Source organism: Electrona antarctica, assembly GCF_951216825.1.
Source record: "Electrona antarctica genome assembly, chromosome: 21".
Classification (NCBI taxonomy): domain Eukaryota; kingdom Metazoa; phylum Chordata; class Actinopteri; order Myctophiformes; family Myctophidae; genus Electrona; species Electrona antarctica.
Genome location: NC_136802.1, coordinates 17,267,951 through 17,283,372, shown reverse-complemented (window position 1 = coordinate 17,283,372; position 15,422 = coordinate 17,267,951). Strand labels below are relative to the sequence as shown.

General features: G+C 45.9%; 1 protein-coding gene across 1 annotated transcript in view; it reads left to right on the top strand.

Moving 5' to 3' along the window:
* The window catches only part of pacs1 (phosphofurin acidic cluster sorting protein 1), a 107,080-nt gene that overhangs the window by 78,561 nt on the left and 13,097 nt on the right, over nt 1-15,422 (top strand). The window contains exons 11-21 of the mRNA XM_079491029.1: nt 132-221; nt 681-802; nt 2,508-2,643; nt 3,478-3,582; nt 4,047-4,153; nt 5,675-5,829; nt 6,759-6,872; nt 7,049-7,151; nt 8,800-8,842; nt 9,328-9,370; nt 9,547-9,694. Coding sequence (XP_079347155.1) covers nt 132-221; nt 681-802; nt 2,508-2,643; nt 3,478-3,582; nt 4,047-4,153; nt 5,675-5,829; nt 6,759-6,872; nt 7,049-7,151; nt 8,800-8,842; nt 9,328-9,370; nt 9,547-9,694 — 1,166 coding nt within the window. The remainder of the gene's footprint in view (nt 1-131; nt 222-680; nt 803-2,507; nt 2,644-3,477; nt 3,583-4,046; nt 4,154-5,674; nt 5,830-6,758; nt 6,873-7,048; nt 7,152-8,799; nt 8,843-9,327; nt 9,371-9,546; nt 9,695-15,422) is intronic.

The window sequence follows — 15,422 nt, the reverse complement described above, 5'->3', positions numbered from 1 at the left end:
TGTACACCTCCAGGTTCAACCACACAGTTCAATGTCACTCCAGTACATATTACTACTGAAGTGCTTTTTAATTTTTTATCCAGATTGATAATTAAGGACTTTATTAATTTTCTCCCCAATCTCCCCTCCAGCAGGGGGAGCAGCCTCCCCTGGAGAAGATGAAGACCTCCCGCAGCCGCAACCTAGAAGAAGCCCTGTCTGCGTCCGAGACGGACACACTGGTGAGACTCCAGAGGGGTTTAATAACAACATTATAGGCAATATTAGGCCTACGTTGCTATTACCCCATCCCACTTGTCCCACACAAGTGATAATTTTGTCCCTCAAATGAACAGTTGTGTGTGTGTGTGTGTGTGTGTGTGTGTGTGTGTGTGTGTGTGTGTGTGTGTGTGTGTGTGTGTGTGTGTGTGTGTGTGTGTGTGTGTGTGTGTGTGTGTGCGTGTGCGTGCGTACTATTATGGTGAGTCAGGACCCGTGGTAATGAAACTCCAAGGGGGATATTACAGATACATTTCCATCTGTGCTGAGGGAGAGAGAAGGAGGGAGGGAGAGAGAGAGCAAGAGGGAGGGAGGGAGAGCGACAGCAAGAGAGAGAGATGGAATGTGTGGGAGAGATGATAAAATAAAATTGTCTAGAGTCCCCCCAAGATGACACACAATCTGTCTGTGTGTGTGTCTAGGAGCTCACAGACCAGGAGATGTGTGCCGAGGTGGGCCCCTGCATCACCGTGTCTGTGGCTGAGAAACCCCGTACGCCCATGAAGAGCAGCAAGAGTGAGGGCCAGACCCTGCCTTCTCCCAGGTAAGGATGGACACCCAGACAAATTCAATCTGCCAGACACTATACCAGTGGTTTTCAACCAGTGGTCCTTGAGGAGGTTCCAGGTGGTCCCCAGCTAAATTATGGAGAGTTGGTAACAAAATGGACCCTTATGAGAACTTTGAAATGAAATCATTTGGTTTCATTTTACGGTCACAAGAGTTAAATGATTGTTAATCATCAAATGGTGGCCCGTGGCTCAAATACCAAATACATAATGGGCCTTGAAATTAAAAGGATTGAAAACCCCTGCTCTATACTATGCATATATTTGACATTAATGCCAAATTGCCAATACCCTGAGGAGCATAGAGATGGACAATGTTCACTTTTTGCGTATATACCATATGCTAGTGGCCCCAAGTGGCAACAAGAGGTAACTGCTTTGATACTGCTGAAGATGTTGCACTAAAATGAATGTACACAGTGTTAATCAGGTGGAGATGGACTGACCTTATGTTTTCAACCCTTTTCATATCAAGGCCCATTATTTATTCTACATTTGAGCCATGGTCCACCATGAGATTTAGCCTTTCAGATCCAAAACTAAGGAATATGTGCACATTTCCATGCTGTATTGGCGTTGGTACCTGATTGATTGATTGATTCTTTATTTAAGTGTCATGCTTCTGAAGAAGCCCAGCCCATATGGACATACAGGACACGTTTTACAGTTTACATATACAATGACAATAAACCGACATGACAGTTTGCAAACAATGATCAAGTGAATACCAAACTGACTAATACACTCCAGATCCTTACAAGGCAGATTACATAATATACAACATAAAATAAAATACCATAAAATAAAATACACCATTAGGCCTGTAACAGGAGACACATGTACGTACTTGAAGAGCTGGGATTGTCTTCTACTCCAGGCTCTAGAAACAAACTGGGCTGTCCTAAATACTTCATTATTAAATAACCAGTCTAACTTAACTTCTAACCATCATCTTCTCAGAATAGATCAGGATTTCTTTGTTGCATTGCCTCTAACAGTGGAACCCTCAAATCATCATACAGGGTACAACAAAACATAAAAGAGGTACCATAGGAGAGATGGCAGGCAAACGTTGATCAAAATAACAATTATTTTTTTACTTAAGTAATACAAACAATAATTTAACTCTTGAGAGTCTATATAAATTAAACCAAATTTACCCATTAGGGTCCATTGTTTTCATTTTAGAGTTAAAGTTCTATAAGTGTCCATTTGGTTACCAACTCTCCATCATTTAGCTGGGGACCACCTAGAACCTCCTCAAGGACAACTGGTTGAAAACCACTGTGATAAAGCATTTCTATCTTTGCTTGAAAGCAGCTTTATTATTTTCGACACTGAATGATGAGGTCCAGCAGAGAAAGTATTTTCATTCTTGGTTGCATGCCGCTTAGCGTGCCGGCCGAAGATAGCCCGATCTACAAGCACACAATTAAAGCGTTGCATTGCGACCTATAGTGAGCTTGTAGATTTTTCTGTGCTTGCAATCTAAGTATAAGTATCAGGCATCACAAACAATATAGGGTTACCAGCTGAGAACAATTTAGACGGGTATAGCTGTTGGGTTTTGTTTGGTTGAGGGAAGAAAAACAAGAACCACTAACCTATGACTCCCACCACACACACACACACACACACACACACACACACACACACACACACACACACACTGACACACAGGTTGGATGGAAGCCACACCCCCCGACAGAAGCATGGCAGCACCCCCATGAAGGAGAGACAGCTGTCCAAACCGCTGAGCGAGAGGACCAACAGCTCCGACTCCGAGAGGTCCCCGGAGCTAGGACACAGCACGCCGGTACGGAGCTGTGCACGCACGCACGCACGCACACACGCACGCACGCACGCACGCACGCACGCACGCACGCACGCACCTACCCACCCACTCACACACACACACACACTTAACATTTTTAATTTGCGTTCACATTTAACAAGAAATCATTGGACACAAACAATAGTAGCTGCACAAACTTGGGCAACTCAACATCAACTGTTTGAGGTACAGATCACAGGTACAGTCCAGCATTTGAATGCACAACCCACTTCCAAAAAGGAAACATGCATTTATCTCTTCCTAACCCTCATCAACAACAACAACAACACGCACATTGTATTGATAGTTTCAGTGCATCCTAGAGTTTGAGATGCATGAGGGGAATCCTTTAAAAGAGGGTCCTGTATTCACAGTTGTCACTTTTCATCCATTATATGTGAGCTTAAGGAAAGAAGACATCACAGCCTTTCCCACACAGCTCATTAGACCACTGAGAGCTCATTAAAACACTGCCTTGTCTTCCACCTCTCTCTCTCTCTCCCTCTCCCTCTCTCTCTCTCTCTCTCTCTCTCTCTCTCTCTCTCTCTCTCTCTCTCTCTCTCTCTGTGCTCTGTAAGTAAAGAATGCGGAGGGGAATGTATGACTGGGGGATAAATTAATTATGGATGCTGTGACGGGTCATCTGAAAATGATCTGTGTCACAGTCTGCAAGGTGGTAGTTTGTTCTGTACTGTGTGTATTTAGTGTGTGTGTGTGTGTGTGTGTGTGTGTGTGTGTGTGTGTGTGTGTGTGTGTGTGTGTGTGTGTGTGTGTGTGTGTGTGTGTGCGTGTGCGTGTGCGTGTGTGCACATGCAGGTGTTGAGGAAGGCTGTGTACGATCAACTAAACCAGATCTTGCTGTCTGAGTCTGCGCTGCCAGAGAGTCTCATCCTGGTGAATGGAACCGACTGGCAGGGACAGGTAAGTGTGTGTGTGTGTGCGTGCATGCTCACGGTTTATGTACAGTACAGTACATAGTTGTTTTTGCACCACTGGTTGAAAACCACTGCTGTAGTATGATCAAGCAGTAGGGCGTCAAATTATGAAGAAACACAAAAAGTTTAAATATGGACAATTTGGACATAAGAGGTTTTGATTTTAGAGGGTATGTCATCATACCCGGAAGTTATGCGCGAACGCCTACTGACTGAGTGGCAAAAACCTACTTTCTGGCCTTGACAGCAAATACATCCACACAGAAAAGTCCTATTTGATTGCATTAAACGATATTAAACTCACTTTACCACTCCATTTTGCCATTGACTTTATGCATGCGCATACCCTCCATAGATGTGTGTTATGTTTAGTGATTGATTACGTGTCTTTGCGTGCGTGCGCGTGCGTGCGTGCGTGTGTGTGTGTGTGTGTGTGTGTGTGTGTTGCAGTACGTGGCAGAACAGCTCCAGGCTCAGAGACATCCGGTGGTGTGCACGTGCTCCGGGGCAGAGATACAAGCTGTGCTGTCCGCTATTCTCACACGCATCCAGAAGTTGTGAGTGCTTGCATTACACACACTTATTTTTAACACTTTTTATGCCCTGGAATTTTTCAAAACAAAGGCGCTAGAGTGCCCAGCAGATGAGGTAGATTTTACTCTGAAAAGCCCCGCTTCCATTTCCCCCCAAAACCGGGAGGTGAAATGTCCCATTACTACCTCGCGCTAATAAGTCTGATCTTTAGAAGCGTTAATATTCCAAACGAGGTGCTTGGTGAAGTCCGAAATGAGGACAGAACGTTGCCGTTCTGATCAAAACCATGGAGAGCAACGTAGATTCAGAGATAATAGACAGTTTTGTCGGGTAAACAAGGAAGTGAACGGCTGCACGCATGCAGTGCAAAACATTTCAGAGAGCGCTGCACAAGGCGTTGCCTGGGAAACTGTCAAAAGGTTTTAGTGATCCGGTTTTATACCAATAAATAAAGGCGTCCCCAGACGTCCTGGGTCTCCTACAGGTGTAATTATAAAGACGTCTGGGGCACAAAACCTGTGAAGTGTTGTTAGTAGTACTAATGCATGTGCAGATTGCACACGCGCACGTACCGTACAGCACGCACGCACGCACGCACGCACGCACGCACACACACACACACACACACACACATCCATGATTTATGACTGTTACAGTGTAAAATGTAATATGCATATAGCCACGCATCTGGAAGCTTTCAGTGTTTCATCATATGCACACGCAACCAAAACACACATACTGTATGATTCATGTGGTATGACACACACACACACACACACACACACACACACACACACACTCAACTAGACTAGAATTTTAATGTCATTACTTCACTTTTAGGATGACTCGGTTTCCTCCTGAATGTCTCTCTCTCTCTCTCTCCTGCCCACTGATCTTCATTCTATTGTCCTCCCTCCTTAAGGTCTTTTCAGACGGGCAGCGACTGACCGACGCGCCTTGTAATTCATTTTCAATGAGAGACGTCTGCGTTTACCCAAACGTATTTCTGTGGGCGCGGTCCTGTGAAATTGTCGCGTCCCTCATGAGCAGAACTCTCATTGAACCTGCGTCACCCGCTCCCCCTCTGAAAGGACCTTTATTCTCTCGTTGTGTTATCCTCATAGCTTTAACGTGCGGGCGGCAGTTGCTCAGGGGTAGAGTGACCGGATGGGAACCGCAAGGTTCACAGTTCGATCCCGGGCTCCCCCAGAGTTAGTGTCGAATTAAGTGTCCTTGAGCAAGGTTTCCTCTGGCATCAGTGAATGGGTGAATGTGATGCAAATTCTGACACTGACGAAGGCCTGCGCGCCGAAACGTGTTTGTCTGGATTGACGGCTGTTGCGGATCCTCAGCATTATTAAACAAGACTCTTACTACGACGGATGTTATTCTCTTTCAGTCAGTGTAAAGCGCTTTGGATAAAAGGCGCTATATAAATGCACCATTTACTATTTAATGTCTTGCTGCACCACGTGCTGTTTACATTTCTGACTAATAAAGTATTCAATCAAGTCCCTAAATCATCTCTCTCTCTCTCCTCCTAGCTGTAACTGTAACTCGTCCATGCCCCGGCCGGTGAAGGTGGCGGCGGTGGGCAGTCAGAGCTACCTGGGAGCCATCCTGCAGTTCTTTGTCACCCAGCTGGCCAACAAGACGTCTGATTGGCTGAACCACATGAGGATCCTGGTGGTCCCTCTGGGTGAGAGAGAGAGAGAGAGAGAGAGAGAGAGAGAGAGAGAGAGAGAGAGAGAGAGAGAGAGAGAGAGAGAGAGAGAGAGAGAGAGAGAGAGAGAGAGAGAGAGAGAGAGGAGAGAGAGAGAGAGAGAGAGAGAGAGAGAGAGAGAGAGAGAGAGAGAGAGAGAGAGAGAGAGAGAGAGAGAGAGAGAGAGAGAGAGAGAGAGAGAGAGAGAGAGAGAGAGAGAGAGAGAGAAAATTATCAACATTGGCCATCATTGTTTAAAGGGCCACTTCACCCCTTTTGCAACCAGGTCTTATTTTAATGATGTTTGGGAGACAAGAAACACTTTCCTGGGGGTTTTATGTGGGTACTCTCACTGCTGGATTACTACAATGACCATAATGCTTTGCTGCACTCACCCCACCTTGTGGAGAGGTAGAGGGCTGTCTTACTGAGACAACATGTAGTCCAGGAAGGAAGTGAGACCAGTGTCCATGACATCACTGGCACTTTGAAATATATATTTATTTTTTGAAAATATCTAAATTACCCACATAAACCCCCCAGGAAAGTGTTTCTTGACTCCCAAACATCATTAAAATAAGATCTGGTTGCAAAAGGTTTTGGCTGCTGGCTCCGCCACTTCTTTAGCTACGATTTCGTGTCGGACGGACAGGTATTGATAAACGGGGACCGTGTAGACGCGGAGATTTTCAAAAACTAAAAGGATCAGTTTATAAAAAGATACCTGTGTGCATGTGGACAAAGCATTATTATTCTTTTTTATCCCACAATTTTGTAACCCATTTTTCACCCCTGTGTCAAAGCATTATTTCTGACTTTCTTTTCATTCTCTCTCCCCCATCTCTCCCCCATCCCCCCTCCACGCACACACACACACACACACACACACACACACACACACACACACACACACACACACACACCAGGCTCCCATCCTGTTGCCAAGCACCTGGGCACTCTTGACAACCGTTACAGTTCTGCGTTCCTGGACGGGGTGTGGAGAGATGTGTTCAGCCGCTCAGAACCTCCACAGACAACAGGTAACACACACACACACACACACACACACACACACACACACACACACACACACACACACACACACACACACATGAATGCACGTACACACACACATACATGCACCCCCGTTCTCCCTAGGCCTGTATAAAATGTTCTCTCCCCTATCTCTCTCTCTTCTATGTTGTGTTGCGTACAGACGTGTTGGACGTAGCAGGTAGAATCAGCCAGTACATCAGTGGATCCACGGTTACTCACCAGCTGCCTATCGCTGAGGCCATGCTTACCTGCAAGCACAGGACGTGAGTGTGGACGCACGCACGCACGCTCAACACACACACACGCACGCACGCACGCACGCACGCATGCACAATTAGTGCGAAATCACCATTCTCTCTGCCTATGCTCCTCTACTACAAGGCAAGGAGCACCTTTCATACAGTGCACCAAGGCAACTCAAAAGTGCTTCACATAATAAAAAATCACACCCATGTGAAGTGAGGGGTGCTCTTGTCGTCGTACATCATCCAATAAAAATGAATATACTTCTTCATGAATTCATTTGTCAACTTATGTTATTGTAACTGTGAAAAAAAAGCTGTATATAGGAGGGGCTAGCACCCCTCAAAAACACATACAATCACAGTTCAACATATTATACAGTATAACAAATATAAAAATAAATAATAATACTAAAAAATAAATAATAAAAAGTGACTGAACAGCTCATTTCAAACCCAGGGAATGCCTATAGCTGTTCTTAGCCTTCATTCATTCATTGGGTGGAGAAAGCAATGTTTAAATAAATATGTTTTTAACTTTGACTTAAAAAAAACGGCAAGGGTTGTGTCTAATGCAATCTGGAATATTATTCCAGGTTTGTGACGCATGGTAGTGAAATGCTGTTTCACCATGTTTTATTCTAACTGTGGGAACAAGCAGTAGGCCATGCCCCAGACCTAAGGGGTCTACTTTAGGGGGTTCATATGGCTCTAGTGTGTCTGTACACATGTACAGTAGCTGGGCCCAGAGCCACAGAGAGCCACATAATTTTGAATTTCGAAAACAGTTTGAGAACTACTTATTTAGAAGGCATTAATTTTGTAGAATCGGTTTCAGGTCTTAGTTGGTTAAGTAACCCTCTAGTCAAGTGGTTTTCAACCAGTGGTCCGGGGACCACCAGTGGTCCTTGAGGCGGTTCCAGGTTGTCCCCAGCTAAATGATGGGGAGTTGGTAACCAATGGACCCTTATAGATCTAACTTTTAATTATTGTTAAACATCTGCATGACTTAATTTACAAGAAGTCTACACAATTAGAGAAAGTAGAAGAAACATTTGGCAAAAGCATGGAATTGTAGACAAAATCTTACTTGGCTTTCAAAAACTTTGAAAGCCAATGTTTGTTTATTTATTTATTTATTTATTTGACAGGGACAATGCTCATTAATCAACATTTCAGTTTTCGCTTCCATGTAAATGTGCCAGAGTTAGCCATAAGCTAATTGTTAGCCAATTAGGATGGAATATGAAATATCGGACAGATCCGTCTTGAACACATGACTATAGAGATACTGTGTAATGATTTGTGGGATTTTTGGACAGAATCTGGAGGAGTAATATAAAAAAAATTGTTTTACAAATGTCGGCCTCCTGGTGGCGCTATAATAGGCCGTTCTGGAAAATTTGGGGGCAGAGGTTCATCGTTGGCATCCAGGGAGTGTACAAAATGTGGCATCGACCAAGTTAATGGTGCCGGAGATTAGCTGTACACAGACGGACGGACAGACACACACACGGACGGAGTGCAAAACATACTCTCTCCCCATGCCTTCGGCCTGGTGGAGACAATAATGGACCTTGATATGAAAAGGGTTGAAAACCACTGTTCTAGTCTATACTGGATCACAGGAAACGTTGAGGAAACTCATTCTATCATTTCTCTTCCTCAGGCGAGATGAAGACTCATACCAGAAGTTCATTCCCTTTATTGGAGTAAGTTCTCACTCAGGAGGGTTTGATTGATTGATTGATTGATTGATTGATTGATTGATTGAATACTTATTGGAAGACATGTAACACACATAAATCATATCATCAAATCATCATAAAAAGTAAAAAAAAAAAAAAAAAAAAAAAAAAGATATGTACAGGTTGGGGAAAAAATAAGTGAAAAATGAAGGGGGTTATAAGGAGGTGGGGGTAGTCGCTTGACTAAGGGGGCAGCAATCATTTCCTCTCCCTTTTGGCCTGCTGAAAGGTGGATTTTCAGGCCTGTTTTAAAGGACACCCCAGTGATTTGATTAGACCAGTGGTTCCCAAAGTGGGGTCTAGGGACCCTCGGGGGTTCCTTGAGCAGGGTTCCAAATGAACCCTTACAGGTCTAGTAACTCTGAGAGTGTACAAATGGAATGGAGTTATGAGGGGGAAAAAAAAGATACACAGATGAACGGAGGAAGTTATGTCATTTGTGGTTTCAGGTGGTTAAGGTCGGCCTCATTGAGTCCGGTCCATCTTCAACAGGTTAGTGTTACCCCCAAACATTACACCACAGAAGTACCAATAATGCAATTATTAATTTACAAAATTTCACATTCAGGTATATGTTTACATGCATTTTAGAATGCAAGCTAGCTGTCCTCACAAATGTACTGTACATAGTGTTGTTTTGTAATTGTTTACTTCCTTGTTCCTCCCAGGTGATTCAGAGGAGGGGGGCGTGGCGGTGAGCCTGGCTGTTCCGTCCACATCTCCCCCCTCCCAGGGCTCCCCCACGGGGGGGATGATCAAAGAGAGCGCTACCCCACCCCCCTCCCCCTCCATGGGTAGCATCCAGGCGGTGCAGGGGTAAGACCACGTTCACTATTTCCATTGGAAATAATAATAAATGGTAAATGGTAAATGGTGCATTTATATAGCGCCTTTATCCAAGGCGCTTTACATAGATTGTGCATTACATTCACACACACATTCATACACCGATGGCAGCGGAAACCATGCAAGGCACCAACTAGCACATCAGGAGCAATTAGGGGTTCAGTGGCTTGCTCAAGGACACTTCGACAGTAACTCTGGGGGAGCCCGGGTTCGAACTGGCAACCTTGCGGTTACCATCCAGGCACTCTACCCCTGAGCCACCGCCGCCCTCCAACTCCAACGCCTGCTTCCGATCTCCTAGAAAGGCTACAGCTTACTCCACGCAGATCTTTGTCTTAAGTCATTTTCTGCTAAGGACAACATCGGACGAGCTATTAGTTTATAATGCGTCCAGCATCGCTAGTATTATTTTTACCGGTTCTTGGCGTCTCCGTCGCCTGGCAACGCTTTGCTTCCACGTTGTGACTTCATTGAATATTTTCCCTCCGTCCACACTATGTTTAGTGACGATCTTTAGGAGCGTTTTTCACAGAAATGAAGCTCAGATTGAGGTGATCATACAGAACATCGATGTTTTAGGAGCTCAATAAATAATCCCTGCGACCTCGCGGTACTATATTAGCGCTTCTGATGAAAGCAAAAGTATCTATCGGCTGCCCTGGAAATGATTGATTCCGGTTCACCAAATCAGCTAGTGGCTCTTCAAAATAAGGGCTTACGGCTATGTTGTAACGGTTTGACTTGGGGTGCCAGTTAGGCAAATGCCTAACACAGTTGGACCACTTGGGGACAACTGCTTATTTTTTAAAGTCAACCATACAATGGATTACAAGGATAAATATAGCAATAAACCACATGAACCTGTAAACCATATAGCCAGGGATAGGTTACGCAAAAAGCAAACCTTCACTCAATACAACAGTAAATCAGTAAATTCACACAGACACAGAATAACTCAGTTTGAGATTACGTGTATTAGATTTATAGAGACTCCAGCCCACACCCAAAATCCAGTCCACAGTTTCCACGACCACAGTAGCGTCCCCAGAGAACAGTCAATAACACAACACCTCAAGGTTATTCAATATTCATTCACTGAATGAAAGGTGATCATCCCAAAAGAAAAGAAAACAAATTAAATCCCACGGCCTGTACCGGGGTGATTAGAACGAGGCAACAGGGTGTTTGTGTGTGAATGTGTGTGTGAGCGTGTATGGGATGGGGGGGGAAGGGGGGCAGATACCAGACACAGTTAGAGCAGCTCCGTTGCTGAACGACGATGAGACAGGCACACGGACAGTGGAAACGCCCCAAGGATTCACTTCTCAGGTTTTCGCTCCTCCACCAGGATCCGATTACAGCTGGGTCTTCATTCATCCAAACACACCGCGCGGACTATAACTCGCGACGCGATCACGTCTCTCCACAATATTCTGGCTTCTCTCTGACAGGCGCCGCCATCTTGCCTACCCCTCCATTCATAGAACGTGGACGTAGAGGTACCAGCGTCGGGGGCGTGTCGCTGCGCTGACGTTAGTCTGTGGGTGTGCTGGGTTGTGCGTGGACATGAATGTTTGTGGTGGTGTGAGTGGGTGCGTGTGCGTGCGTGCGATAGCAGATCGCTACATTCCTCCCCCCGTGTAAAAAGCCGAGCAAGAGGAGGCGTCAACTTCAGCTAAATCCTGGAAAATCTTCATCCTCGCTCTCCTCCTCGAAGACATCCAAGATCCGCCTCACGTCCTGTTCTTCAATCTCCTCCGCTGTAGGATAGCAGGGCTTTAAACGAGAGACGTGCACAATTTTCCTGTCCTCCCCTGAATCCTCCAGTACCACCTCATAATTCACCGGTCCAACCTGGTTGAGAATTCTGTAGGGACCCAGCCACTTTGGAGCAAGCTTGGCAGCGAAAAACTTCTCCGCCTTGGACAGAGGGTGAGCCCGCAGCCATACTCGATCCTTTTCCTTGAACTCCAGTTCCCGTCTGCCTTTATCATAATTTCTCTTCTGTCGAACCCGTGCTTTGTGTAGGTTTCCCTCCACAAAATCCTGCAGCTCACTCAGCTGAGTGATCTTCGGATACGACAGGGAATCCGGTGTGACTTCCCTTGGCTGCAGCATGGCCTCCAGAGGTCCTCGCAGAGGTCTGGCCAAATTCAGCTCGGCTGGGGTCACTCCAGTTGACTCATTGATGGCAGAATTGAGGGCAAATCTGAATTCAGGTAGGTGCTTGTCCCAGTTTTTGTGGTTGTTGCCTACAAAAGATGCTATCATGGTTTTGAGATTCCGGTTTATTCTTTCTGTCAGATTTGTCTGTGGATGGTATGCGGTGGTCATTTTGTGCTTCAAATTCCAGGTTTTGCAGGTTTCGTCGAAGAGGTGGGAGACAAACTGTGGGCCTCGGTCCGAAAGAATATAGTTGGGTACCCCCCAACGTGTCAGGATGTCCTGGATGAGTACTTTCGATACCGCCTCTGCTGTAGCTTTCTTCAAAGCAAAGAGTTCCACCCAGCGCGAGTAGTAGTCGACAAACACCAACAGGTACAGGTTCAACTTGGCACTTCTCGGAAAAGGTCCCATCAGGTCTACTCCAACCATTTCCCACGGATGGTGAACGATGGTCTGTTGAAGCTTTCCTGCCACCTTCCTACTTTCCGGCTTGTAGGCTTGACACACTTGACAACATCTGACATAATTGGTAACCTCCAGACTCATCCTTGGCCAGTACACCAATGATTGCAGTCTTCTGTAGGTTTTGTATCTTCCCAGGTGGCCAGCTAGGGGATCATCATGAAACCTCTGAATGAGTTGTTGACGGTGAGGCTCAGGTATGTACAGTTGGTAGATGGTTTGGTGGGGTTTCTCGAGCACTCTGTACACCATGTCCTCCACGATGGTGAATTTGGTGGTATCATTCACAACAACTTCTCCATTGTCCAGGATGGACTGATAGAGCTCTTGGATAAGAGGCTCAGTCTGCTGGGCCTTCCATATGACCTCATCTGAGATCGGGAGATCTTTCAGGGGGGTTGGTGGCTTGGTAGCCAGCATGGTAGCACAGATTGGTTGGGAGAGGTTGTTGTTCTCACCTGGGGCTCTCGACAGTGCATCAGGAACGGTGTTATATTTGCCTTTTCTGTATTCCACAGTAAAGTTGAACTCCTGAAGACGCAAGGCCCATCGGATCAATCTGGTGTTGGGTTTTTGGGTTTTGAAGACCCAGACAAGCGAAGAGTGGTCAGTTACCACTGTGAAGAATCTCCCTTCAAGGTAGTACCTCCACTTCTCTAATGACCACACGACAGCCAGGCATTCAAGTTCGGTGGTGGAGTAATTTCGCTCTGCTTTGTTCAAGCTTCTGCTAGCGAACGCTAACACCTCCTCTGAGCCCAAGCCCGTCTGTTGGACCAGCACGGCTCCAAGTCCGACCTCGCTGGCATCCGTATAGACCACGAATGGTAGATTGAAATTCGGATGGCCAAGCACAGGAGTTGTTACCAGACGATGTTTGAGGATTTCAAAGGCTGTTTGGCACTCTGTAGTCCACTTAAACTTGACATCCTTCCTTTTCAGGGCATTCAAGGGGTCTGCAATCCCAGAGAAATTGGGTACGAACCTGTGATACCAGCCAGCCATGCCTAAGAACCTTTGAAGAGTCTTCAGGTTGGTAGGCACAGGATATTCATCCACAGCCTTGGTCTTCTCAGGATCAACCTGAACGCCATCCGCAGAGACCATGTGCCCAAGGAATTTGAGGGAGGTGCGGAAGAAGTGACTCTTGCCCATGTTGACGGTAAGTTTTGCTTGTCTGAGTTTCTGAAGTACGGCCTGGATGTCTTGGAAGTGTTGTTGGGGTTCTTGTGAGTAAATGATGATGTCATCGAGGTATACAAAACAGATCCTCCCTTTGAGCTCTCCCAGGGCTAACTCCATTAGCCGCTGAAACGTGGCTGGGGCATTTTTTAGTCCAAAAGGCATGACTTTGAACTGGTACAGGCCCAATCCACAAACGAAAGCCGTCTTCTCCTTACTTTCAGGGTCCATCTTTACCTGCCAGTATCCAGAGTTGAGGTCTAGTGTTGTGAAGATTTTGGCTCCACACAGAGAGTCCAAAATTTCCTGAATTGTGGGCAGAGGATAAGCATCATCCAGTGTAATGGCGTTCAATTTCCTGTAGTCGACACAGAATCTGGAATCACCAGTCTTCTTCGGAATCAGAACAACAGGTGCGGCCCAGGCAGATGAAGATGGTTCAATGACATCATCGGCCAACATTTTGTCAATGAGCTTCTTCATGGTCTGGAGTTTGGGAGGTGATACACGGTATGGTTTTTGTCGTAGTGAGATATTTGAGCTGACCAAGATCTTGTGCTGTAGAAGTTCAGTGCGACCCACTTGTGTGGTGCAGACGTCTGAGTTATCTTGAAGTTGTGAAAGTAGTTGCATTTTTCCAGTCTGTTCCAGGTGCGCATCCTGCACAGCCGTGCTGAACACTTCAAGAACTCCTCCCCCCGTTGTAAGAGAAAGGTGAGAGGGTGGAACAGCAGAGAAGTAGTCACAGTACCGGGTAGGTTGATGTGCATCTGAGGGTTCCAGCAAGAAATGAAATTGTTCTTTGTCATTGCTTTTGAACCAGTATGCATTGTCAGTGACATCAATTTGCAAGCCACTTTGGCAGAGGAAATCTAGGCCCAGCACGCACGGAATTGCCAAGGCGTCAGTGTGAAGCACAGCAGTGGTTTGAGTCAATTTTTTGCCATGTAAGTTGTAATTCACTTCACTCTGACCCACTGGGGTTTTTGGCTCTCCATCGGCCAAGTATATGGGACCCTTAGTCCAAGATGTCATTTTGCCTTTTCCTGTGTCCCTAATTGATGTCCATAGGTCCTGATTCAGCAGTGTGAAGGAGGACCCAGTGTCCACAATCGCTGTCCCTTTCCAAGCACCCAGCGTCACAGGCACCTTCAATTGGAGTGGTGGCTCTTTTGAGGTTTGCCGGAGTGGTGATGCAGAAAGCTTTGAGGAAAATACCTGCGCAGATGTCACAGAATTAGCATTTCCTTTACCTTTCTTTCCATCATCTGCATAGGGACATGTAGCAGGTGCATGTGCACCTTTGCAACGCCAGCAGAATGGATCTTGATTCTTAGAGGAAGATGATGGATTCACAGGAGGTGTGGATTTCACAGAATTATCCTGTCGTGGTTGTGGTTTTGATATCTGTACTCTTTTCTCATAAACACGTTGATTTTCCATGTCTTTTTCCAGTTGTTGTCCAAGTCGAACCAAGCCATCCACAGTGTTCACTCCACTGCTTCGCAGCTGGCTTGTAAGCTTTGGATTCAAACTCTTCAGAGTGAGTTTGATTATGTCCGCCTCACTGATCTCAGGCTTCCAACGTCGGCACAGAGACCTGTACATGTAGGCAAAATCTCTAATGCTTTCATCTTCACCCTGAACTCTGTTTCGAACTCTCTCAGCCAACTCGTCCTCATAATCCTCAGAGAGGAATGCAGCCACAAATTTCGCTTCAAAATCTGGCCAGGTGTTAGTCTCCTGGCGAACCACATCCCACCAGTCTCTGGCAGTGCCATGCAACACATTCCTGAGGGTGGCAATGAGTTCATCATCCGTCAGAGGATTAATGGCGAGAAAGTCCCTGCACTTTTCCAAGTAAAGCAAGGGGTCTGGGGGGTCCTCA